The 27492-nt window shown below is 33.4% G+C and overlaps 1 protein-coding gene across 10 annotated transcripts in view; it reads left to right on the top strand.

Moving 5' to 3' along the window:
• Positions 1–26500, top strand: part of Nlgn1 (neuroligin 1) — an 861540-nt gene extending 835040 nt beyond the window's left edge. For 7 of the 10 annotated variants that reach the window (XM_048814272.1, XM_048814274.1, XM_048814273.1 and 4 more), the window contains 3 exons: positions 13800–14012; positions 17320–18109; positions 19172–26500. In XM_048814272.1, coding sequence (XP_048670229.1) covers positions 13800–14012; positions 17320–18109; positions 19172–19994 — 1826 coding nt within the window. In that variant the 3' untranslated portion in view covers positions 19995–26500. The remainder of the gene's footprint in view (positions 1–13799; positions 14013–17319; positions 18110–19171) is intronic. The other 3 variants (XM_015494252.2, XM_015494255.2, XM_048814277.1) reach the window with 1 other exon arrangement.
• Positions 26501–27492: the final 992 nt, after the last annotated feature.

Here is a 27492-nt window from a genome sequence, read left to right as displayed (position 1 = left end):
CATGCAATGGAGGAAGGATAGCATCTTCAACAAATGGTGCTGGGAAAACTGGAAATCCATATGCAACAAAATGAAACTGAACCCCTTTCTCTTGCCATGCACAAAAGTGAATTCAAAATGGATCAAGGAGCTTGATATCAAATCAGAGATGCGCCGTCTGATAGAAGAAAAAGTTGGCTATGATCTACATACTGTGGGGTCGGGCTCCAAATTCCTCAATAGTTTTTCTTTGTAAGAAACGGTGGGTTGGCATTCCTCCAACATCCAAGGAGGGAAAAAAACCAACTAAACCTATTTACATGCAAATCTAAATCTGAGCACTTGGCCAGGGTTTGTAGTGACCATCTCAGTGAACTACACTAATGCATAAGGCTACTTTATGCAATTTAAATAGACACCTGCTGTAGGCCTCCTTCCTCAAGCCTGACACTCTCCTCAACCATGGGCTACCCTAGGGCAGCTTTGCAAAGTTTGTCAATTGCGATATGCCAGTAGGCTTTTTTCCTTAGGAAAAAACAATTAGGATACTGCATGATATTTCTTTTGACACAGAAAACAGGTGGAAAAAAACTAAAAAGGACATTATTTTCTGTAGAATTGGTTACATTGTCTTTGTTATAATTAGCGGTATCTAAATAAATAGCAAATTAAACTGCTGCACTTGGCTCTGATCAACAAATATCCATCTACATTATTTATTTATACATTTATATAAGTGTTAGAACATAGTTAGTTCCCTACAATTCAGACACACACACACAAAAAAAATTGGATTAGTTTTCCCGAAGAGTAGGAAAGTATTTGCCTTAAATATCCTGCCAGAGGAAACTGCCAGATGTGTTCCATCTTCTCCCTGCACAGAAGAAAAGGAAACTGGCTTAAGCTGCATAGATATTTCAGCTCTGGAAAGAATTTCCTAGCTGAGAGAATAATAAAATTAGTTTATAAAGGAATTTTTCTCAAGGTAAATAGAACCTTAAAGGCAAGATTAAGGATTTTATTGGCCCACATTTTCAAAACCAGTTTTTTTGTTTCCTTTAGAAATATAAGAATAATTTGTAGATAAGATCAGCATTTTAAACTGTAAGAAAAACTAATAAAGGTGTATAGAATAGGCCATGTACATTAATTTCTTGTTGTGACTTTTACTCAGAGAAAAGTATGTCTGTTTTTCCAGAAAAGTTAAAGGTGGATAAAAAGTGGCTGCAGGCAAGGTTAACAGAGCAGATAGTTTCAAATAAACTTTGGCCAGCCTGTTCCTGTAAGAAAACACCATTACACAGAAACAGTTAATTAGTAAAGCAAACATGATACTGAACATATACAGGGCAGTGAGTTTTTTGAGTAATGAAATCCAAAACCTATTTCTTTCCCTTTCTAAGAACTGGACTAAAAGAAAACTGGGATCCTAACCAGCTGTGTGACATCAGGTATATTGTATTCCTTCTCTGATCCTCTGTTTACTCCAGTTGTAAAGTTATATATCACACTGGGTACTTAAGTCCTTCCAGCCCTAATATTTTTTGTAGGAATTCCTTTCATTCTTTAAGACATCAGTGTTCTCAAGTTTTAGCATACATAGAAATCACCTGGGAATTTATTAACAATGCAAATTCCAGCCCAGGGGTTCTGGGATTTGTCTAGAAACTTTGATTCATTAGATAAGGTCCAAAAAAGCTTTTTTACACACTCTTTCCACGATGAGATCACAGGATGGCTAACGAATATAAATTAAAGAAAAACTGGAATAAAACCAAACTTCCTGGAGAACAGCAGACATGTCTTAATTAGATTTTGTTTATCACTAACTGGCAAAAAGTAGGTATGTAACGAATGTTGACATAATGAACCATGTGTTATTAAGATATTCTTTCAAATTCATTATATTAATTGATATTCATTTTTATCGATTCTCTCAGGGAAAGAAGGGATATTTCTAATAGAAGGAAAATAGGTTAGGTTTCTAAGTAGGTATAAAATGATATGGAAGTGCTTTTTAACATTCACAAATTAAAAATCCTATCTTCTCTTCAACATAGCTCCCCTGCAATCCTCAGTGTAAGAGGAAAAAAAAAAATGAAATGAATTCTGCACTTGTACTTTTTTTTTTGATAAGTGGCATAATAACGGAATGCTCTTTTTATTCTGCAAAAAAGACCAACTCTTTACATTAAAGTGCCAGAAAATCAAACTGTCACTTCAACCCACAGCAGCTGTCTCTTGCACCACCTCTGCCAAATGTCACCCTTCTTCTCTGGGGTTTGATTCTGCTATTGGATCTGGGGGAGTATGCCTCGCTGCACAGCTTGTAACATCAGTCTCTGTGCCTTCAAGTCTCAGATTCCTTCTCATTTCACCTCATGTATATTAATACAGAGATTAGTTTCACTTTTTTCTTGAATAGCTAATCACTTGGCAGCCAACATCCAACTGTGGCATTACAGGTCAAATCAGCTGAAAAGGACAGTGACTTCAAGCTGGAAAATATAATGCTTAGTGAAAACTGCACCCGGGACAGGACCTCAGACTTGTCACCCGGACATGAAAGATTTATTTTCAATTACAAATCTGAGCTTAATGTGAGGGCACCCTGGGGGAGATTCAGATCACTGCTTCTTCTAAATTGACCTTCTACTTGTTTCAATATTTCCTTCGCTATTGAATAGCATTCCATGACCCTCTGAGCTGAAGATCCATAATAGCTACAGTAGGAATTGCAGGGCTAGGAAAACTTCTGAAAAATTTCTCTAACTGAAGGCCAATTCACATGAATAATTTTCTCCTTGTGAGCCTTCACTGGTTAACACAGCAATAGATTCTGTGCTTCAGCCAAGGCTTCCAATGGATTGCAGGAGCCAATATCACCGTGTTACTTAAACTTGAGTAGAATCCAAAATTTATCCAAGTTTTCAATATTAGGTAGATTAATTGTTTAGAGTTAATTCAGAGCTGTCATCTATCCCTTCAGCACTAGTAAATGAGAGTCCCTGAGGCTAGTTGCTGGTGCTATTAACATTGGCCTCTAGAATTAGTGGTTTGCCTCAGGATATTTTGGGTCCCACTTCCGGTGCCCTTTTGTCCCCTAAGCAGCTGCCCTAAATGCACAACATATGGCCCAAATAGAGGGTTAATAAGCTTGTCTTTTAAGAAATACTAACTGAAATTTCTTAGGAAATGTTATTTTTAAAAATTATTTGTCATTTAAATTTTGGGGAAGTGAAAACTTGAATTAGCGTTTAAGTTTTATCACATCTGATTATGGGAAGTAGTTTAATATTATTTTGTTTGCATTTTAATTTTTAATATTCTAATATGACAGTCTCTCTCTTTCTATATGAGTTTTCATATTATTTATAGTAGAATTTCTCACAACGTTCTTGGTTTTCACCTTTGCAACTAACTATATGGTAACTGTAACCATGGACAGTTGTATTAGATGAAAATAAGCATCTCACTCCTTTGTTCAGTTTATCTTGTAGATATTTAGTTTTACCTTAGTGATTATGTCTATATAACACCAGGAATCGTGTTATATTTTTCTGATATTTGTAAATACAGGATAGTCGAATTATATACATATTTAGGCTGTGCATAAAATGAAATTATTAATTAATTATCTCTTGTTATACGTGTTTTTAATTTTTTTCTGGAATCCAAAGTGCTTCAAAATGGTCACCTTTAACTCCACAAGCACTTACTGTACACTTACTATATGTGTATCACTGTGCTAATCTGGGGTTAGGGTTAAAAAAAAGTTGCAATTCAGTCCCTACACAAAAGACTCTCCAGTCTAAAGTAGATGTTTAAAAGGTGGAATAACTGCATTTCAAGTCCTCCTAACAATAACACTTAAAATGAACCTTAGGAACTGAGTAGAAGTTGAACCTTTAATCAGCCAAGAAATTAGAGGACTCTGCAGAGAAGACTGCAAAAGAGAGCAAGGAAGTGGTGGAATTCATCAGGCTACTTTTCCTTGCAAAGACTTTTAAGGGGCTCTCTGTGGTCATGCAGGGGAAAGTTTAAGAATCAGAATGTAGAATGACAATAAATATTATAACTTCTAGAATAAAATACAAATGTATGAGTCCATAGTCATAAAAATGAATGAATGAGTGGGTGAACACAAATTGGGGAAAGGAGAAAATTAATAGCTGTTTCAGATAATAATCATCAATAGACATTAAAATAGGTATGTGAAAGTGATGGAAATCAGGATGTTCACATAGTCTCCATATATCTGTCTACTTTATACTTACTTATCCCCTGCAAAGGGAAAAAAATTATAATTTTATAGTGGAGAAACCTGGCAAATTACCACCCTAACCAAATGGTCAATGGAGACATCAACATTATGTTCCTCATGTCCTGATTGATTGAGATAACACAACATTATTTCTCTGGCCATTTACCAAGAATTTTATAATTTGAATATAATCATGAAGAAATATCAAACACTAATTAAGGGACAGCCTATGCAATAGCTAACCTGTATTTCTTAAGAAAGTGTCAAAATCAAGAAATGAATACAGACCAACAAACGTAAAAGTTAATGAATACAAATAGAAAACTAAATTTAATATGTGATTTCAGATTTGATGTAAGAGAGAAAGAGAAAGAAAGAAAGGAAGGAAGGAAGGATAGAAGAAAGGAAAAAACAAAGGAAAAAAGAAAGTAGGATAATAAAATGTTATTAGTGGGAGATCCAGTTGAAGTATATATATGGTAGTTCTTTGTACTATTTTTGAAATATTTCTGTCATATTGAAAGTACTCAAAAATAAAAAGCTTTAAAGTCACAAAGTCAGATTAGCTTTTAATAGAGAAAGATGGAATAAAAGCAGCATTTTATGAATACCAGATTTTACATGTTAAACCTTAAGGTAACTTTTATCATCTCAAAAATTCCTCAGATGTTACAAATAAATACATAAAATCATCTGATATTGTCAATATTCATATGAAATCTGCTGAATTGTCTGACATCCCTAGTCATTACTTAGAACTTAACTCCTATGCTTCCTTTTTTAATTTTTTGTGTCTTTGTCAAGGGTCAGCTAGTGTGAGACTGAAGAACACAGCATCCTTCCTACCCACTTAGGCCTCAGTTAAGTGCAATTGACTATTGCTGCCCATTTTAGCCCATTTTATAATGGTCAGATTACTAAAATTCTCTCTCTCTCTCTCTCTCTCTCTCTCTCTCTCTCTCTCTCTTGTCTTTCCTACTCTTTTTTTCTCTTACAACCCCAAAATGTGTTATGAACAAGTGTTAGTAATTTTGTTAGCTATTTTTAACATAATGATTTATCAGCAAATGAAGACATGAGGCTTTATACTTCACCATCATCAGAGTATCTTGGCTTGCAAAATTGTTATCTTTGCAATACATGCCAATTCATCTCGTTTGATTTGAATTCTAAGGAGCTACCCACAGTGAATACAAATATGTTTCCTACTCTAAATAGGATAGCTTAAATTTGTTTACATTATAACCAATACCTTTACTACCTAAGGAGCAACCTGTGTGTTTTGAAATGCCTTCCTTGCTATTCCCTGCACAACAATTTTAAAACCTCCATGATAAATTTAACTCTGTTGTCTAGGTTACAAGTGTTTAACTTTGTAAACCTTTAAAAATGTATTTTCTTTTTCTTCTTTTGAATGTTAGATTTATTATCAATAAGAATAGTTTATTTTATTTAAAAGAAATAAGGGGTCATGAGTAAAATATTAGTTGATTAGAGCCAAAGTATTCCTTTCATATATATATATTAAACCCTCTTGCATGCAACAATCATCTTCTCTTTTAATAATGATGATTCTGTAGGGCAGGTAGTGTTATTAATATTTTTATTAGGAAATCAAGGCTCAGAGGGACTGACCAACTTGCTCTTACCCACTCAAGTTGTCCTAAACTATTCTTTTCACAATACTGACTAGTGGGGAAATTTAAAATGTCTGTCACCCTCTATGTACTTAGGCCAAAATTCTGAGCTAGCCAACAGGTCCCTGTGTCTGTCCTCTTCTTAGACAGTCCCCACCCAGGACTGTGCTGTTTTTCTCCCTTTAGGACAGCTACCACCCATTTTTTTTTGTCTTAGAGTTCTTTCCCCTAAGGACTAGCTACAGAGACAGTTGTTTCCTAAATTCCTACTTTACTGTTGCCAACAAAGAAAGACATAGAGACGTCTTTCATTTGTAGTGTGTAAACATTTATCTCCATGTGGTGACAGAGAATTATATTAATGGCTTCCTTCACTCAGCAAACACACATAAAATGGCCATTTGGGGACAAGTTTAATGAGTAAAGTTATTAATCCAGAAAAAAAATAGAGAATATAAAAAATATATAAATGCACATTACAACCACACACACACATATTACAATAGGAACAAAAAGTAAACATTAGACAGAGATTTACAAAATTCACATCGTCCTTATTGTTTCTGAAGCCACAAAGCACAGTCTTTAGGTACCTAATTCCTAAAGACCATTCTTCCATGGCAGCCATTGTGTCCCTCAATGACATGCTTTGAAGTAAATTCTGCATTTAAATCCCTGAACACATCCTTATATAATCAAAACAGTCCGAAATAAACAATTTATTTTTACTTGATAGCCCTTTTAGAATATAAATTTTTCTTTCACTTCTTTGCCAGCTAAATAGTTCAAAATACACAGGAATTTCACCAGATTTTGTACTGGGGTTGTTATTCAGGTTCAAATAGACAAGAAGTGCATTATAGTCTAACTCAGTAAACTTTGGATGAGCTTCTGTTGGCATATAGACCAAGAGTATGAAACACTGACAATCTTAAATTGCGGTTGAGAATAGGGGCAATAGTGGTGGGAACTGTGGTTATGAGTTATTTTTGCCCCCAGTATCTTCTGCCATTTTTGAAAGGAAAATAAGGTACATGATTAAGAGCTAAGTAAATCATGATTTTTTTTCTCTATGTCACCATCTATATTCAAAAGAAATCTGGTTGAAATCAATTTTCAATCTTTTTGGATGAAGGAGTCACAAAATGTTGATTGAGACAGATCAATCTGACCTTATCTTGAAAAGGGTGACACTTGAGAATTTGTGGACTGAAAATAACAACAAAAATCTACAGGTGTTTTCTGTCCTTACATCTGTTAGCAGTTCCTCTCTTTTTCCACAGCATATGCCTCCATGTCCAGCTGTCAGTAATCAGAAGCCTTGGCCAGTAACTCAGTTTGTTCTTCCCAAAGATGAGTCATTAGAGAGCAAATTATCTCTCACAAAAAAATAATGAAGAAATAAAGTCAACAAAATACTGAATTTTGGAAATACCACATGTTATAAGACAATGATATCAGTCCTATTTCCAAACGAGTTTCTTTCCCCAACAGATTCATACAAAAAGGAAATTATTTTAATTTTGTCTTTCATTGCTTTCTAAGAAAAAAATTAGATACTTGCTTTCAAGGGAACACAATAAGCAGGAAGCAAGTTGTAGATGATGGGTAATTAAGCAGTACCATGGGTGTTTTTGTTTTCTAAAAGGACCCCGACTTTTCCCATTGGGGGAATGTGATTTTTATAGTTACAAATTAAATTTATCATCCTAACCCTTTTAAATATAGTCTAATTCACGAAGTACTAAGTTCATTATTATTAATTATTTTTACATTGTTTTACAAAAGGTCTCTAATACTTTTTAATCTTATACCATTTAACTATACCCATTATTACTAAATTATCCTTCCATTTCCTTTGTCATCAGTCATCACACTTGTATTTTTTGTTGCTATGATTTTGACCACTTTAGATATTTTATATCAATAGAATTGAACAATATCCACCCTTTGGTGACCAGCTTATTTCACTTAGCATAATATCTCTGAGTTTTATCCACATTGTACCATGTGACAAGATATCCTTAAGGCTGCATGATATCCTATAATATGCACATTTTCATTATCTACATTTTCTTTATCAGTTCATATCTGTGGACATTGGGTCATTTCTACCTCTGGGTTATTGTGAATAGCACAGTGATCATCATGGGTTTGCAACATGATCCTCCTTTGAATTCTTCTGAATATATATCCTGAGGCCATTGCTAGAGCATATGGTAATTCCATTTTTAAATTTTTTGAGGAAACTCTATACTCTTTTCTATAATAGATATGCTGTTTTACATTTCTACCAACATAAGATTCCAAATGCTCTGCATCCTTGCCAAAAGCTTATTGTCTTGTTCTCATTTGGTTATGACTATCTTGATGAGTGTGTGGTGCTATCTCATAGTGGTTTTGATTTACTTTTTTTAATATTAGTGACGTTGAACATCTTTTCATGCACTTATTGACTATTTCTATATTTTATTTGGAGAAATCTTTACTGCAGGTACTTGTATGAAGACATGAATGACTCCACTTTGTGTACAACCAGAGAAATGAAAAATTGTGCTCCATTTGTGTGAATTGAAATCCATCCTGCTGTCACGCATAACAAATTAGAAGAAATAAATTAACTAAAAAAAGTCTATTTAATTTTTAGTATGTTTTTAAATTAGTTTATTTGTAGAATCTTTTCTTTTTATTTATTTAGTTATAATATTAATACCTTATCAGTTATGTGACTTAACAGTTTTTTCCCTTCATTCCATGGATTGATTTTTCAGTCTTTTGATTCTTTCCTTTGATATGCAGAAGTTTTTAAGTTTGATGGAGTCAATCTGCTTATTTTTTATTTTGTTGCCTGAGCATTGGTATAACCCCCCCCAAAATCATCACCAAATTCAATAACCTGAAGTCTTCTCTGAATTATTCTAAAAGTTTAGTTATTTCAGGTCTTACATTTAGGCCTTTAATCCATTTTGGGGTTTTTTTTATATATAATGGAAAGTAAGGGTCCAAACTCATTCTTTTACCATGTATATATCCATTTTTTCCTCAAATCATATGTTAGTGAGATTACTTTTCCTCATGGTGGAGTCTTGGCACTATTGTTGGCACCATTTAGCCATCTATGCCCAGGTTGGTGACTTTTAAAACAGGTTTTGAACAGTATCGCCTCAAAGAGAAATAAATTTAAATTATTTAATCATGACTTCCCATGAAGATTTTCATAGAGCTGCATCCCTCTACTAGAATAGAATATTTTTTCAAAAGTGAGTGTGGTGAGCATAAAAAGATAGGCTTGTTTGTTGGCATTCTTGAGGTCAAATGACTAATTAGAAAGATTTCATGGGTTTTGAAAGAAAAGACCTAGAATAAGTCAGGGGTATGTGATTTAAAACAGAAATAGACAAGAGTGCAGGGAAACTGATTAGACCTGGCAACTGAGCAGATAGCAAGAGTTAGAACATGGGATTTCCAGTTGGATTTTTAATTGGAATCACTTGAGAATTTAATTCTACAGTTTAAAATCCAGTTATATTTATAAGGGAAAATCTATACTTAGTTCTTTTTTCAATTCATATATTCAGGCCCCTGGAAGTATGCCTCACTGTCATTCAAAGAGTCATGTCTGCAAGGCTGATTCCTTAATGGTCTCTATTTGAAGGTCTTATCATTTTGATTCAAAGAGTCAATCACATCATCTATAACCAGGCAATAGCATGAATAAACACTAGCAATTTCCTTCTACTTCTTTATAGTCTGATACACAATACAGACTCTAAGGTTATTATATAACATTTAATATTTCCAGAAATGAACCATTATACAGTAGATATTTGAAGATGGTCCCCACCCCACACCCCCCAAAAAGCAAAACACACATCTACAGTATAGAATAACTGACATCTTAAATCTCTGTCATTCTATATGTTGTCTAAAATGTAAGCAGTGGTCTGGGGTGGTGGCTCAGTGATAAAGCGCTTGCCTAGCATGTGTGAGATACTGGGTTTGATTCTCAGAACCACATATAAAAATAAATAAAATAAAGGTCCATTGACAACTAAAAGAATATTTTTTTTAAAAAAATTATGAAATGTAAGCGGTCTGTTTTTCCTGGTCCAAGGTTCCTCCTGAGGTACTTTTTGTCATTGTTTTTTTAGTAAGACTCACCCAATTTTTCTGTTTTAACATTTGGAATAGATTGTACATTGTTGTGTTGTTAGAAACCTAAGTACTGATTGGATCAATGAATAAGCTTCAAGGCTACTGCCTGACAACCAAACTTAGCTTCTCCACTATTCCTTAGGACCTGCTTACCAGAGACTCAAGTGAGTTCAGTATATATCAGTAGGCCAAGCCAATATCTCTGTCACAGTAATTTTCTGCTTTTATTTATTTTTCCCTTGCCCAATTTATTTTAGGCCTGATCTGAGTTTTCCATTCCAAAGACCTGTGGAGCTATGCTCAATTTTCTGGTTTCTCCTTAACTATGGAAAAGCAATCATAGTTGCCAGATCAGGTAAACTATGATTTAAAACTCAGCTTTCTCAGTAGATTTACTCAGATCAGTGGAATTAGTTGTTCCATGTAGGAACAACAATTGGAAGTGTTTTTCAATAGAACTAATTTTTAGGCAGGAAGTATGATATTAAATAAATTTTATTTGAACAAATAGTTGAATAATGATTGTAGTGGATTCATGAAATAGTGAAGTAGTTCTCAGTAAAATGGCAATAATGAATTTTTAGGTTAACCATCAATTTGAGAGTACTAATGTTTTTAACTATTTTGTAGTCGAAAGTCAAGTAAATTAAATAGTTGATTTTCCCTGGAACATTCTGCTGCTTCTTCCTGAAAAAGGAAAAGCTTATTCTTTTTTGTAGTCACTATTGTTCTATCTTATGAAAATAATAATATGCCATATTATTATGAATGTGTAACAAAATTAATCACACAGTCTAGAAGCTTACAAATGAAGGCCAGGTAAAGTTTGTGACTTTCTGTTATGACTTGTTTAAATGACATTAAGGAAAAATCTTTCTTCTCCAAATGATCATGAAGGTAAATGGCACTTTCAGGTTTTACAAAATTGGGTTCCTCATGGTTGGAATGTAGTTGAATAATTCAGTATAAATTTCCAAATAGAGTGATCTGAAATTATTCTGCTGTTAAGAATGTAGCAACTAAGTCAATTAAAAATTGGATGAATACTTCACTGGATAGCAAGATATAAATAATGTACATCTCTTGGGTAATTAGCAAACTGTGTCTCCTTTGAAACAGTAACTTATTTAACTTTCCTCATATCGTGGGCCTAGCTGAGCCACAGGATGTATTTGAATGCAGCATAAGAATCAAGGAATTCATGGAAGCATGTATGGCTCTTCCAGGTCTGAAGAGATGATCTGATTGGTTGACTGGACTTAATAATGACAGTAACTATTACTTCTCCATAATATAAAACCTAAAGTTGTTCTCCATATGCACTGTAATGATCATTTGGCTTCATATAGACTAGATAGATGACAGATGAATGAATAAATAGAAGGATACTTCTGTATACCTATGAAATAGAATTAAGAGTGAGGGTAATTCAGTATTGAAGATCAAAAATGGAGCTTGAGGAGTAATCCCGGACATTTCTAAGACATAACTAAGACATAACTTTTATCAGAGGACTTACTCCATCAACTTCCATACTTTAATTTAATAGTATAATTTGGGAATCAAATTGGTGTGTTTAAAACTTTTCCTGGAAGATGCTACAACATTCTTTTAATTATGTATAAAGCAGAAGTTTTTCTTCAGAGACTTGATATATTTTAAAACTATTGTTATATAAATATAAAATTAGTTGGCCAATCCACCTGAGTAGTGAAAATGGTACAACCAAAAGTAAAATTATATGGGGGCGGGGTGGGGGGGACGCATACAGTTACTTAATGGTAGAATTTACTGTGCTTCTCTACATGCTATACATTGAATAATGGTTATTTTAGTAGTAAGTTTTTTTTTAATTTTTTATTGTTGGTTGTTCAAAACATTACATAGTTCTTGACATATCATATTTCACACTTTGATTCAAGTGGGTTATGAACTCCCATTTTTACCCTGTATACAGATTGCAGAATCATATCAGTTACACATCCATTGATTTACATGTTGCCATACTAGTGTCTGTTGTATTCTGCTGCCTTTCCTATCCTCTACTATCCCCCCTCCCCTCCCCTCCCCTCCCCTCTTTTCTCTCTACCCCCTCTACTGTCATTCATTTCTCCCCCTTGTATTATTTTTCCCTTTCCCCTCACTTCCTCTTGTATGTAATTTTGTATAACCCTGAGGGTCTCCTTCCATTTCCACGCAATTTCCCTTAGTAGTAAGTTTTTTTGTATGGATGTAAAGACTCATTTGAAAATAAATAATGTTATTCAATATTATTTTAAGAGGAATTAAATTCAAATCCTCTTTTTATGCTTGAGTGGCTTAAGCTATATTCAGGAATCAAANTCCCCCCCCCCCCGCAAAATAATCCGAAAGAATTTCTCATCCACACATTCATTTTGGTTATGAATTTACTTATTCAACTGATAGGTACTAATGTCATAGTCTGACTTTCAGAAATACAGTTATTGCATCACTTATTTTATAAAATGAAGTATATTTTAAATTGAAAACCATTAGTTTTTATTTAAACATTGAATCATTATGTAGTTTCTACTGTATTTACAATATCAGATAGAAGTAATTTTAAATTAGTTCTATAAACTTGTTGAGATTTGAAATTATATTCCTGAGTATTATTAATCAATTTACATGTAATATGACCCTATATATTTTCTATATGATATGAATAGTCCATAAAATGTAATATTGTATGAACCACATTCTACTTTTCTGATTTATTAAAATTGCAGTATTATGATAGAGAACAAATGTATGTTTTACAAGTTGTAATACATTACCAAAAATTCATTTTGCACAAAAAATGAATATGGCTAAAGTGGTACTAAAGTAATATCTTTGACTCCTCCTCCACAACCTCCCAAATAACTCAGCTCTTAACTGCCACAATTTTTTGTATTCATTTCCTTTCTCAATCTCTATCACCCTTGTCAGTTCAGATCTGTTTAATCTTTCCCCAATCTTTATTCTTTGTATTCTTCAATCTATGCTCCTCCTCATTATCATCTTAGCTTTAAACTAGAGCTTTGAACAACCCAGAAATGATCTGAATCTGAACTTTTCAAAAACTTTAGTTATTTACACTGTTAGCTAATTGAGCAACAATCCTCAGCTTGGTGTTTAAAGGTATTCCAAAATATGGTCTCAAATTACCTCTAGCACAATGATTCTTTCTTAATCATGGGCCAAAATTGATTTTAAAAAAATGTTCAAATGGATGCATGCAAAGAATTGTATATAATTTAACAGAATTTCTAAAACTTCTCCCACAGGGCTTGGAAAATGTCTTTTCTCTACAGCCATACTTACTTTCTGCTACACATATTTTAAATTCTGTCCCGGAGAAACCATAAGCAACTTGAGGACTGACATGGTGTTTCATGCAGTTAATTTTCGCATATTCTCATAGTACTTCCCAAATGTCTCCATCAGACAACTTGACCTTTGGAATTTTTCCATTGTGTTCTTCTGGAAATGCTTTTATTTCCTTTATCTAACCTGTTGACCTGTTACCTGGATAACTTGGGAAGCCTTTGAGGAAGATAAACATCATGTTTCAGGTTTTCATCACTACTATTCTTCCTAAGATAAATTATTTTTTCTGGTGGGAAATAATTTTTACTAAAAACCTTGGTCTATGTTCACATTGATGAATGCAGGCTTCATTTGCATTTAAATGTGATGTCTGTTGAGTTTATGTCAACTAAACAAGTGTTCTAAGGTGTATTTCAATTTCTATTTTCCAGGTTTCTTGAGTACAGGGGATCAGGCCGCAAAAGGAAACTATGGACTTCTTGATCTCATACAGGCTTTAAGATGGACTAGTGAGAATATTGGATTCTTTGGTGGTGACCCCTTGAGAATCACTGTTTTTGGATCAGGCGCTGGGGGTTCATGTGTCAATCTGCTGACTTTATCCCATTATTCTGAAGGTAACCGTTGGAGCAATTCAACCAAAGGTATTATGCAGGTTGCAAATTTTGACAATTTTGGTGTCTGCATGCCACCACCATCAGTAATATGTGATACTTTGTATATACTTCTCTGTTCAAACTGAGTGTGAGGTTGAATTCAATAACTGTTTAAAACTATGTTTCTTCAGCTTTCTATGCATGTTTAAATTTTTGTCAAACTCTTCTTTGTCTCTTGTGGAGCTTGGTAAGGATGCCCTTTCAAGCACACTTCAGATTAGCTGGTATTGTAGTTATTTTCTTTTCTTCAAAGGATGATTTGGGGGAAAATCAGGCAAAGACATTAGCAGTTTTGTCCTCTTTGTTTATTCAGTAATCAAAATCAAATAAGATTTTTTTTTTTTATTTAGCACAGGGATTGTATATAATCTATTTTCAAGACAATAGACATTTTAAGCCCTTTAGTAGTTTGAAACTAATGGAGCAGTCATAAACTAGTTTGTCTGGAATCATAAGATTTCACTTGTTGTCTGAGAAGAGAATGGATATTTGATTATTTTGCATGCATGATCCAAAATTGTCAAAGCATCAAGGTCACTAGTTGAGTTTTTGGTTAAAAAATAAAATACATTTGATTTTGTGACTTTTTCTATTTTCAACTCCAAAAGTGTTTTTCCCCTAAAGCTTGGCAAAGGAGCTTGGAGCACTAAAGCTGCTTAAAACTATGGAATATTTTTGTTTACATTTTAGCTTTGACATCCTTTTTTCCAAAGTGCCTGTTCAAGGCTCTTCATGTTGTTCTTTATGAGCTCCATTTTACCATGTGATAAGGAACCCATTCTACCCACATAATTAATTTAAAACTTGAAAGACCAATAAAAAACAGAAAAGATTTGTTGAAGAAGTCTGGAAAGTAAATATTTTTCTCCATTATTTATGTATAATAGGAAAATAGAGAATATGCATCAACACAGCCCATTTTTTATTTTATGTTTCTTAATTCTCATTTTATATATATGGAAAACCTAAGTATATATTATCAAGCAAAATTTATGAAGCATCTTATTTTGTGAAACTTTTATGGTTGAGCATCATGCATAGAATATTTGTTTTAGTTATCAAAGATACATTAAGGTGGAATTCTAAAAGAAAAACCAATCATTGAGTGTATAGAGAGAATTTTGCTTTATTTAATTTATTAACATATTTTATATTGCATCTCATTTATATTAGTAAGATTCTGATTTGAGATGACAAAATTATATAGCTGAGAATACTTTCAAGTGCATAGAGATTTTGCTTTGAAATGAAATGGCTTATTTTAAAATAAAAGATTTTGGATTTTTAATTAAAAAGATTAGATTGTTCTAGTGATAGCACATTATTTGTGCCAATATTTGGGCAAGTTAGCATACATTACTGATATCACTGGAATAGACTTCTTGGGCTCATTTTACCAAAAATGGGTACCAAAGCTAGTTTTAGCTTATCAAACTAGCATTGGATAAAAAAAAAAAGTTAGTTTATCAATCAACATCGCTATTCAACAATTGGCAGTGAGGAGAACACTGGCAAATGGTTCTGCAAATAGTAGAAAATATAACCTTTCATCATACCATTCAAGGGAAGCTCTGGCCAGAGACAGAGATAGGTTTGTTTTTAAACCCATCTCCAGGATGTGCTGTCAGACTTGACCAAGACAGGCTCAAATCTCTTGAAATAATCCAAAAGATTCTGCCTCCAATGTAATCACTGGCTTCAAAGTCTGTAAACTCCATAAAGGGCTGCAGCAGTGTGCAGGCTGTGACCCCAGGAGTGAGCTACATCTCCAGTACATTCAACAAGCACTGTTAATAGTGATAAAATAAATGGTCTTTCCCAAGACCTTCTAACTGGGGTATTTCAGGCAATATTTAACATGATGTACATTTTTCACTACATCTTTTTGGGGCATAGTTAGTTAACATCACTGAGTCCTGGAAATTCAAAGTATATCATCAAAGTCACTAGGTTTATATTAATTGTAAAAATTTTTAATTCATAAAGTATTTCTTCAAGCAAATTTTGACAGCAGCTTATATGTCTTTAAAATTTTTGGTATTTGTATTGTTTATTCTAGTACACCTTGTTTTATCAAAGTAAAAATATGTTTCCAAAGAGTCAGAAAGTAAAATTGTTTAACTTTTTAAAAATGTTTAGAACTATCTAGGAACACATTATAGACATTTTTAATATATATGGATGTTTGGAAAAAACTTTACTTCTAATTTAGCAGTTGTAAAAGAAGTTACTGTAAAAGGAGTTATTTTCTCATTAACATGTATGAATAATTAAGCATATTGTTAAATAACTGAACTACAAAGCTGCATCTGGAATTGATAATAAATGTAAAAATTTAAAAGAAAATAGACAAATTATAGTTTAAAACAAGAATGTCATTATAAAGTACCCTATTAAGTAGATTAGGGTAAATGCATTTGTAAATTTGAATGACATGCAGCTCTTATCAAGCTACCTATGGGGCCATAATTTACAATTCTTAAACACAATTAAGTAAAAAGCAGTGGACCATGTATGTTTCACGTTTTCTGATAGATTAATGCAAGGTACATTCAACAATGGAAGATGTTAAATCACCCACCCCAACTGGATTTTTCTGCTCACGATTTTTTCTTTAACTTAGTGAAGACACTTCAAATGTTATGTCTTCTCTGAAAGAAAATATTCAGCTTACAATGTCTGACATGAAGATCTGGAATGAGTATGTCAAAAGTGATACTGTGTTTTGTGTGACTTTAAGGCCATCCCCAGGGTATTAACAAATTCCCAACGCCAGTAGTTTTATGAGACTACACGTCTTTTTCAAAATAAAGCTAGTGTAATCAACACACAGAGTTATTTTGAGAGAAGACAGATAAAATCAATTTGGAGAAAATATCCCAAATAAACAATACAGTCTGATGGTGAGTCAAAAGAGAGAGGATTGGCCCCCTCTGGTTGGTGTTGACTGTGTTTACATGCTCCTAGAAGACAATATTTGGGGCTTTTTTCCTGTAGTATTTACAACTTATCCTCTTCTCTTTGCTTACTGCCTCTTTGAGACTGCAAAACTTTAGAACTATAATCCCTATAACAGGTGTCACTTAAAGCCCAAGACTTAGTTACATCTCTGATTCAGTATACCCTGGGGATGACTTTATGTACCTTCTCTATTAGGCCAAATGTCTCTCTCTGTTTCTTGATATGTATCTGGGTTTTTATATACATGTCTCAGAGATCAGATGTTATTATTATTTTTTTTTTGCCACAATGTTCTTCAAAGGTTACCTGAAACTCTTTGTTGATTTTCCCGTAGGACTTTTTCAACGAGCAATAGCTCAAAGTGGAACAGCCCTTTCCAGCTGGGCTGTTAGTTTCCAACCTGCAAAATATGCTAGAATGTTGGCCACAAAAGTTGGTTGCAATGTTTCAGATACAGTAGAGTTAGTGGAATGCCTCCAGAAGAAGCCTTACAAAGAACTTGTTGATCAAGATATTCAGCCTGCCAGATACCACATAGCCTTTGGACCTGTGATCGATGGTGATGTCATACCAGATGACCCCCAGATATTGATGGAGCAAGGAGAGTTTCTCAACTATGACATAATGTTAGGAGTTAACCAAGGGGAAGGGTTAAAATTTGTTGAAAATATAGTAGATAGTGATGATGGTATATCAGCTAGTGACTTTGACTTTGCAGTTTCCAATTTTGTTGATAATTTATACGGCTATCCTGAAGGCAAAGATGTTTTGAGAGAAACCATTAAATTCATGTACACTGACTGGGCTGATCGGCATAACCCTGAAACCAGAAGGAAGACACTTTTGGCATTATTTACTGACCATCAGTGGGTGGCACCAGCTGTAGCCACAGCAGATCTTCACTCAAACTTTGGTTCACCTACATACTTCTACGCCTTTTACCATCATTGCCAAACAGATCAGGTTCCAGCTTGGGCTGATGCAGCCCATGGAGATGAGGTTCCCTATGTATTGGGAATCCCCATGATTGGTCCCACAGAGTTATTTCCTTGTAATTTCTCCAAAAATGATGTGATGCTGAGTGCTGTCGTAATGACATACTGGACAAACTTTGCTAAAACTGGGTATGTACTTAAGGAGTGACGTTTACTAGAATTTTAGTAGAAAATATCCCTTTAAATATTTTTAAAAACAATACATATTTTGTGCCCAAATAATTTAACAAGTCGATAGCAGCAATATAGCAATTTCTTTTTGTTAAAAATTTAATTCTATATTATAATGTTTCAAAAAGTCATTACTATTTTAGTCTTGTTTTTTCAAAGTTTATTGAGAAAGGCTTATGTCTCTATTACATTGCTGAAAAATCGTTTATGTTTTTGTTTTTTTGTATTACACAGAACTTATTTTTGTTGCTATTTAGTAGTACAAAATATTATTTCATAGTTTTTCCAGTTCATAATACTGTGTGCTATTTAATCTTTCTAACAACCGTCTGAGACAAAGTCAGATACTGTTAATCCTATTTTACACAGAAGGGTCCTGAGGTTCTGAGAGTCTCTTATAGATATTCGTAGTATTTCTGATATGTAGCAGCACCATGATTCAAATATTTATCTGCCAGTCCCAAACCTCAAGTCCTTCCTTTCTATTTTTCCATGCCATTTCTATATAGATTTCCTATAAGATAACTCATATGTATATAAATATTTAAATAATTTTTAAAAAATCTTGGAATAGCTGAATGTGGAGGAACATACCTGCAATCCCAGCTGGCTCTGAAGACCAAGGCAGGAGGATTGCAAATTTAAAGTCAGCCTCAACAACTTAGCAAGACCCTGTCACAAAATTTAAAAAAAAAAAAAAGAGGCTGAGATATGGCTCAGTGGTTGAGTGCCCCTGGGTTCAATCCCTGGTACCAAAAATAGATAGATAAATCTTGGAATAGATAGCAGCCTGTTTCTAGTGGACACAGAGGGCAAGAATGTGAGACCTATTATTTTGTATTTTCAACCATCTAGTAATCTGCCTCTTATATGAGATTTAAATTTCTAAATTGACCCAAGTTAATGTTAAAACATAATCTAAAGCCTTGTTGTGTTACCTCTTCACTTGACATTAAACTAGTGATATTTTGACTATGGACAAAACAATCTTGTTCTCATAAATTCTTTTTTCTTTCTTAGTGACCCCAATCAACCAGTCCCTCAAGACACAAAATTCATCCATACCAAACCCAACCGCTTTGAAGAAGTAGCATGGACCAGATATTCCCAGAAAGACCAACTTTATCTCCATATTGGATTAAAACCACGAGTTAAAGAGCATTACAGGGCCAATAAGGTGAACCTCTGGTTGGAGCTGGTACCTCATCTGCATAATCTCAATGACATTTCTCAGTATACCTCGACAACAACTAAAGTGCCATCAACTGACATCACTCTCAGACCCACGAGAAAAAATTCTGTACCTGTCACATCAGCCTTTCCCACTGCCAAGCAGGATGATCCCAAACAACAGCCAAGTCCATTTTCAGTGGATCAAAGGGACTACTCAACAGAGCTGAGCGTCACTATTGCAGTCGGTGCATCACTGTTGTTTCTGAACATCTTGGCCTTTGCAGCCCTGTACTACAAAAAGGATAAGAGGAGACACGATGTCCACAGGAGGTGTAGCCCTCAGCGTACTACCACCAACGATCTGACCCATGCACAAGAAGAGGAAATCATGTCCCTCCAAATGAAGCACACTGATTTGGATCATGAATGTGAGTCCATCCATCCACATGAGGTGGTTCTTCGGACCGCCTGTCCCCCAGATTACACACTAGCTATGAGAAGGTCACCTGATGATGTTCCCTTAATGACACCCAACACCATTACAATGATTCCCAACACTATACCAGGGATTCAACCCTTACACACATTCAATACATTTACTGGAGGACAGAACAATACTCTGCCCCATCCCCATCCCCACCCCCATTCACATTCAACAACCAGGGTATAGCCAGATAAGAGAAACAAACTATTTTTTTTTTTTGATGGATTGCAGTAAAACAAAATTACTGAAGATTCCTTGGCTTTCAACCTACAAGACTCTCACTATTTAAATAAGGAGGAATATTATGTGAATATACATATCAAGAACTTTGGGGGTTTTGAAAAAAATGAATTGTATATATATATATATATACACACAAATCAACTCTAAAAACAAATTTCAATTGCTTGAAGCAATTGTTCTGAATGATACTTTTTCATTCACATTCAAGAATTAATTTTTTGAAGATTTAAGTTGCATAATGGAATTAGGCATGTGGAACACCAAACAGGAAAGAACTATGTCCGAAATATAAAAAAAAATTTAAAAACAACTATGAATATGCACAAGGGACACACCAATGGAATGTCAGATAATTTTCACCAGTTTTTATTTGGAGCTGTTTTATTGTGTAGACCATATTTACATATTTGGATAAGTACACAAAGCACCAATGCTGTTAATGGCCTTAGCGGAGGCTCATGCTGAAATTTGCCAGTAAAACAAAGGAGTTTAAAGACTGGCAGGTACAACATTATCACATAAGTGCTGTCAGTATAAAGTTGTGGGGATAAAGGAAACTGGATATTTTTAGCACGATGTGCATGATAATTTATATGCTTGGTGGCTGTGCTGCTGATTAAGCCGTAATTAAAATTCTTCTCATCCCATTGGAGTTTTTAATAGAAGCTTCCTCCATCAATTGGCAGAACCTAAAGAAGATTTTAAGGGGCAAAAGTAATTACAGTAAAATAATTCACAGTAGCTTCAATAATAGAAGGAATTAGCTAATAAAGGTATTCGAAGAAATATAGGTATAGTGGTGAATACTCGCTGATATGAATCCCAGAAAAAAAAAATTTCCTGTGTTTTTAATGTTCTTTTCATTCCCATCTAAATAATTTATAGAAATATAACCCTAATTGGACATGTGTTACTGGCTCTATAATTTGCTGTGTTTTTTTTTTGTTATTCTGTATTTTGTTCCTTTTGGTAAGGTGAAGTGTGTCCAAAGAGTTGTTTGAAACAGTCTTTTATGATATGAAGATGCCCCAATATTACCACTCTGATGACAGTTCTCAGTTAATTGATTTACTCATGTTGCATGGCAAAATGTTTACCAATAATAATTCAATATAAAGTTATGTCCCTCTTCACATCACTTATCTTTCTCACTGAGGTTCATTCACTGGAATTTACTCACGCAATCTCAGTAGAGTGTGACATAGATAAAGAACCTAGGAGAGTCAACACCTGGAGGATTTTAGTCTTACACATGTGTGTGATTTTAAATGAATACTCTAAGATCACAGGAAACTCTTCATCCCCTTGTTTACCAGTAATATCAGTATATCACTGACCTTTCCAAATGTTTGTATATGTAATCCGATGTACATTTATATTAAAACAATGAGATGGACTTAAAGAGCACATCCTGGTAAATACTTTCTCTCTTACCTGTACTATATTTCTATTAGACTAAAGTTATGTGATTTTTTTTTACATTTTTTCAGATGACTAGCAATTTTGATAGTTTGTAAGATAATGCAAAGAACTTTCTCTGACAAACTAACTGCAGTAACAGAAACCTTTCTTTTCAGTTACTCTTTTTCAAGAATGAAAGCTTATTATACAAAAGAAAAAAATTGTATACTACTTGATGGAAACAACTTTGTACATCTTGGCCATGTCACTGGTCATTGCGTGAAATAAAGATAATCTGGATAATGACTATTAGTCAAATGCTAAGAGACATGATCTTTGCTCATTAAAGAGCTAAAATGTTTATTGCTGTTTTGTCTTTTTTTACAAAACAAAAACAAGAGAAACATGACTGTCTCAAAGGGTCATTTTTCTAGACCAGTCGGGTTTTTGAAGACACATAGGTAACTTCTACAGAAAAACATGACCATGTGTTTAAAGTCAATTCTTGTCGAAGATTGAAACTTTAACATTATGGATTTATAAGCTCCAGAAACTCTTGAAAAATATTAGCTTTGTATTTTTAAATACCCCTTTTGTGAAGGTGTTTTAGAAATAAAGTGCCAATTGTTTTCCGTTAGAAACACAGGTTACAATTCTGATCATCAGGGAGAAGGTCTTTTGGAAAGAAATGTGCAAAAATTCATGAAATATATGACTCTAACTCAGTCAGTAGAGTGCTTTGCCTTGCATGCACAAGGCCCTGGGTTCAATCCCCAGCACCAAAAAAAAAAAAAAAGAAAAAAGAAAAAGAAAGAAAGAATATTTAAGTTGATAATATAAGGGTAATTAAGTTGTCATAAAGTAGCAGATAGAAAGTTACCCTTGTAAGAGAACTTACAATTGCTGTGTAAGACATTAAATTATACTAAAAGATAAAAGTTTATTTCAAGGGATTTCTTTGATTACAATTTCTCCTCCCAATTATGAACCTTCAGTAAAATGCAGATATGGCTCCATAATTTCAAATAAAAATCTCTGTTAGAAGCCAAAAAATCCAGTCTTCAAAATCCAGAGTGGTCTACATTCAGTCTTTGCCTGATGTGGTTATGCTTTTAGACTGTGAACTGCCAATGTAAACCAATAAAAGGAATTGCTTAGCATCTGAAATATTGTTTAATCAGAAGACTGTCTTTTACTATATTGAGTAAACAAAAGATAAAAACAGAACTAGAAATGACAGCAGAGTAAGACAATATATGAATACCTTCATAGGCATTACTTCCACCTGGCAAAACCAAACATTCTATTATGTTTTACTGATGGCCAAATTTCTCCCTATTGTACCCTTATCTGTAAACCTGCCTATCTGTAACATATCTGACATCTACTTCATGTTAAAATTGGGGGAAAAAAGCATTACCCTGTTTATTTCTCTAAAATTTAAGTAGCATCAACTTTGCAGAAGGCAGAGCAGCCAGGTTTTATTGCTCTTCTCAAGTCAATTGGTAAAGTCATTGTGAATGAGTGTTAGTTGTTAGTTTTATAATCACAGCCTCTAGTTTTCTGGATGAGAAACCATATCCCACATTAAGCAGAACATTAAGAACTGTTTTCAAAGCTGCAACATAAATTTTTAAATGCAAGAACTAATTTGAATACTCTTAATAAATTTTAATCAATATGCTTAAAATGTATTTATTTAGATAATAGCCTCCTTTATGGAAAAAAGTAAGTACTAAAAATAAAAGAATATTTTGGCATTATTTATTAATTCAGATTTTCTTGATTCATATTAAATTGTAACCTAAGCAAGGCTGCTTAGACTTTGTATAAACATTAAGCCAAAATGAACTTTATTTTATTGTTTTGTTTTTCTATAATTTTTTTGCCAAACGTTTATTAGAATAAGGTTGTTTTAGAGTATGAGGGTAAAAATGTTAAAATGACAGATTTCATAGTTTTCAATTTTTATTAAATGTGTTGACTATGAACAAAATCTGATTTACTACTACAGGTATTTAATAAATTTCATCATTAATTTTATGCAAATTGGAGCATAATTTGCTAAAATGTTACAAATACCCAATTTGGAGACATCTTTTCAACTCAAATGAAATGAGTGTGGATAATTTCATTTCTCAATAGAATTTAAAAGTTGACCAAAAAAATCTTTATTTCAGACTTCTTAATCTGTATAACCTGAAAAGAGCAACATTTATATATATNATATATATATATATATATATATATATATATATATATATATATATATATATATATATATCTCAACCATGTTTACTAAGCAGGAAAACAAGATGGCAATAATTTTCTTACAGAAATGAAATGCCAAATTTTAATGGCTGTATGTAAAAAATGTTAGATGATGACAGTTATTTCACCTGTTGGTATATTCATATTCAAATGCATATTATTGTCAAGAAAGGATAGAAGAAATGTAGTAAATATGTTCCAGCTTTAAAGACACTACTACATAGAAATTACTGGGATTCTTTTCCTTGGCAAGTTTCACTGAAATACTTTCACAGGACAATATGAGTGGAGTTTTTAGGAAGTTGTGAAACATCATAGAAATCCTTTGATGTTAGTAATTTTATTTCTTTCTGTGGTGTTGATTCAAAGTACTGGCCTTTTCCTTCATTTCCAGTAATTAGTTGTTACAGACTATCACTTTTTAATGTGAGTGAAAATTAGATAATTTGGTTATACTTGTGAAAACATGCTCCCAAATAAATTCAATTAATGGGCACTTCCCTGCTGAGATTTTTGTTATCATTCATTTAATTATCTTGCCAAGCTTTACTGTTACAGCAATCGTTTTAGCTTTTTTGTCAAAAAAGTAACAGAATGTCTGCAATAGCCTTATACATTTCCTGCACTTGATATTGACAATATACCAATATACACTTCAGATTTCCATTGCAGTCTCCAAAGTTCCTTAGAAACTTCAGGTGACCGACTTGATTCTTTTCCATAAGCATTGCGATTTGGTTTTAATCTGCCACTTTGCTGTATTTATTGTATACAGGCCAGAAATTAATTCCCTAATTAATGTGATTAGGGTTATGGAGAATATAAACTGAAATAACCATGTGCAGAGCCTAAGTGCCTTTTCCTTTTGGAATTTTATTTATAAAACTTAACTTTTTTAATTTACAGATTTTGATTAATTTGATTTAAAAAAACAACTTAAATGAATAGGTTTACAATTGCTAATAAGAAAATATTATTTGGAAATTGTGCAATTAATTTGAGTTTTGTAGGATATCAAATGGGTACAAATGCCTCTTTGGAAAGAATGAAGTCATTATTTTTTTTTGAAACATTTTTTTTGAAAGATTTTCCAAATCTTTAGGCATCTGATTTGATGGTACTTAAGAACAGAAACTTCAATCTCTAACAAACTTTTAAATATTTCCAAATATTGAATTTAATTTAGAAGTCTGAAGGTATTAGGAACAAACATAAATAAGATACATATATAATTTTTCTGGCCATCCATTATGTACTATATCATACATATATCTATATACTACATGGTTCATAGGATATTTATGATGGCCCTTTTAGATCCATATATTTACAAATAACATTGTATATCTTCCTAAATTTGTAATAATATGACAGGATTCAGTATTCCATGGAAAGCCAAGCCAAAGTACAAGCAGTGTTGTGTTGAAATAAATGATAACAAAGCTTTAAAGAGATTTGTAAGACACAATAACGAAAACTCAGCAGCTGAAGTTCAAATAAGGGGACCATTTTTGAATGCCATTTTCAGAGCTGATATCTATATTAGATGAAGTGTTTAAAAAGTTTTAGTGTTTTTGATTCATTCTTTCTCCGCATTCATATCAATTAGCAAATTAATGCGTCATATATCATGGTTTTTGTAAAAAAAAAAAAGGGCCATTGGGTTGTCATGGTTCAGTTTGTGTTTGGACATCCATGGCTTTCATTAAAATGCATTTATTATCATGAATAAATATTATCATATTTTCCAAGTTGTGTTGGCTATTTTTAAATTCAGAAATAATTTCTTCTGCTTGGCATGCCCTAAAACATTTGTAAGATCAATGTTCCCTTACAACTTCTTGATATCCCCCATATGTGTGACGATGGTTCTAATTTGATGGAAACAATTACAGGCTTATGTTCTGTTTATCTCTTGGTGGATTCAGGGAAAGGACATGGAGAATTGTGTTTGGAAATTTGGACAGAACTTGTCAGAAGAGAAGAGCGAAAAGGGAGAGCAGGAGGAAGGAAGGAGGCAATGGGGAGCCAAGAGAAACTTCCCAGTTTGAAGTCAGTTTTCCCTTGGAGTGGTTCAATAAATAGAGATGTGTTTATAAAAAGGAAAACAAAGGATTTAAATAAATCCCTTTAAAGCATAAATTTACTGTCCATAGAGAACAAGATTACTAACATGTAAGAAAATGCACTAAACTTAATCCTTGATCCAAGTCTCAGTCAAATTTTGTCCCTAGAAATAAAGAAAATGAAAACCTGGAGTAACGTATTTCTAATCTTGTACTATCCAATCAATTATGACCTTAGGAGAGAAAACCATTTTATATATGGCCACCTTTTATCTGTGTAACCCAGAAAACAAGTAGGACATCATGAAATTTTCCCATACATGGCTTAAACATCAACGCTTCCCAATTGCTAAAGAAAAGAAGTGACGCTGTTTTGCAGATCTCTGCTGCATATGGCCATCGGTACAAAATAAATTAAATGATTCAAAAACATATTCTGAGAGTTCACTTTCTATAATAGAGAGTTTTGATGTTTTGTAGAATTTGGTGTCATTAGATATGAATACATTTTTCACTGCATTTTTACATTTTCTTACAGTTTGCAGAATGTTATTTCTGAGTTCAAAAAAAGTCCCAAATATATTCTATAAATGTTATGTAAAAGCAGAATTTTCCAGTGAAGTGCTATAATTTGAAGTACTTCCTACTACCACATTTCTAGCGAGTCGCTTTGAATATCTCTTTAAAACATTTCTATCTCCCCTGAAAATACTCAACTTCACTCCCAGAGCTGCCTTCCTCTGCACCATAGGGGATCCTCCCAACAGTTACTACAGCTTCTATTTCCATGAACTGTCTCATTACTATTTATATCTTCTTCTTTTTCAAATGTGTGGAATTTGTGAGGCAAGTCTTAAAAGGCGATCTAACTGGTGCCTTGGGAATGCTTCCTCTGTTTTTGGGCAGATTAGAAGCTACATGAATCAAGCAATGAGAGGAATTAATCACTCATTCCTTCGTCACTGGTGCTACCATGTGTCAGACAGTGTGGTGGATGTTGACGCATGGACCACTGCTATGGCTTACCCACTGATATATATAACTATGGGAATAATTTCAAAAACTTGAACTGATTCAGATCCATTTCTGTGCTCTCCATTGTAGCAAATCATTGCATAATGTCCTATTTCATCTTATATGTCTCAAAATTACACATAAAAAATGATATTTGGGGGTTCAAAGCAGTGTTAGTTGAATTTTCTGATCAAGCCCATCTATCAGGACAGGTGGTAGTGATCTATCCCAGCAATAAATTTGGCCATATCTGAAGTTATGCTATACTACCACAAAATCAATCACAGAATATGAAATGTCCAGCTGAAAGTTCATCTCACCCAGATCGTTAACTGGTTCCTTAAGCTCTGCCACAGTCCCAGTTTGTAGTTATGAACCACCACAGTTCTGGAATTCTGAAACATCTGGCTATATTTTAGATGTTTTGGAAATTCTTCTTAATGATGATCTATCTTTTTCTTTTGATAGTTATAAAATCTCCATCACCTGACTTACTTTTAAATATTTGAGGACTCCTGTCGTGTCTTCCATAAGTCATTTTCTGCCCAAGGCAAAATATTCCCAATTTCGATATAAATAGTTGAGTGTGTTCTCCATTTCAATCACTGTTCCTCAAAAATGCTTTTAAGCCAAAGTTTCTTAGGAAGTACATCAGGATTGACCACAATAAACCCTTAAGTATAGCTGAC

Source organism: Marmota marmota, unplaced genomic scaffold, assembly GCF_001458135.2.
Source record: "Marmota marmota marmota unplaced genomic scaffold, marMar, whole genome shotgun sequence".
NCBI classification, from domain to species: domain Eukaryota; kingdom Metazoa; phylum Chordata; class Mammalia; order Rodentia; family Sciuridae; genus Marmota; species Marmota marmota.
This window is presented reverse-complemented; position numbering and strand designations above follow the sequence as displayed.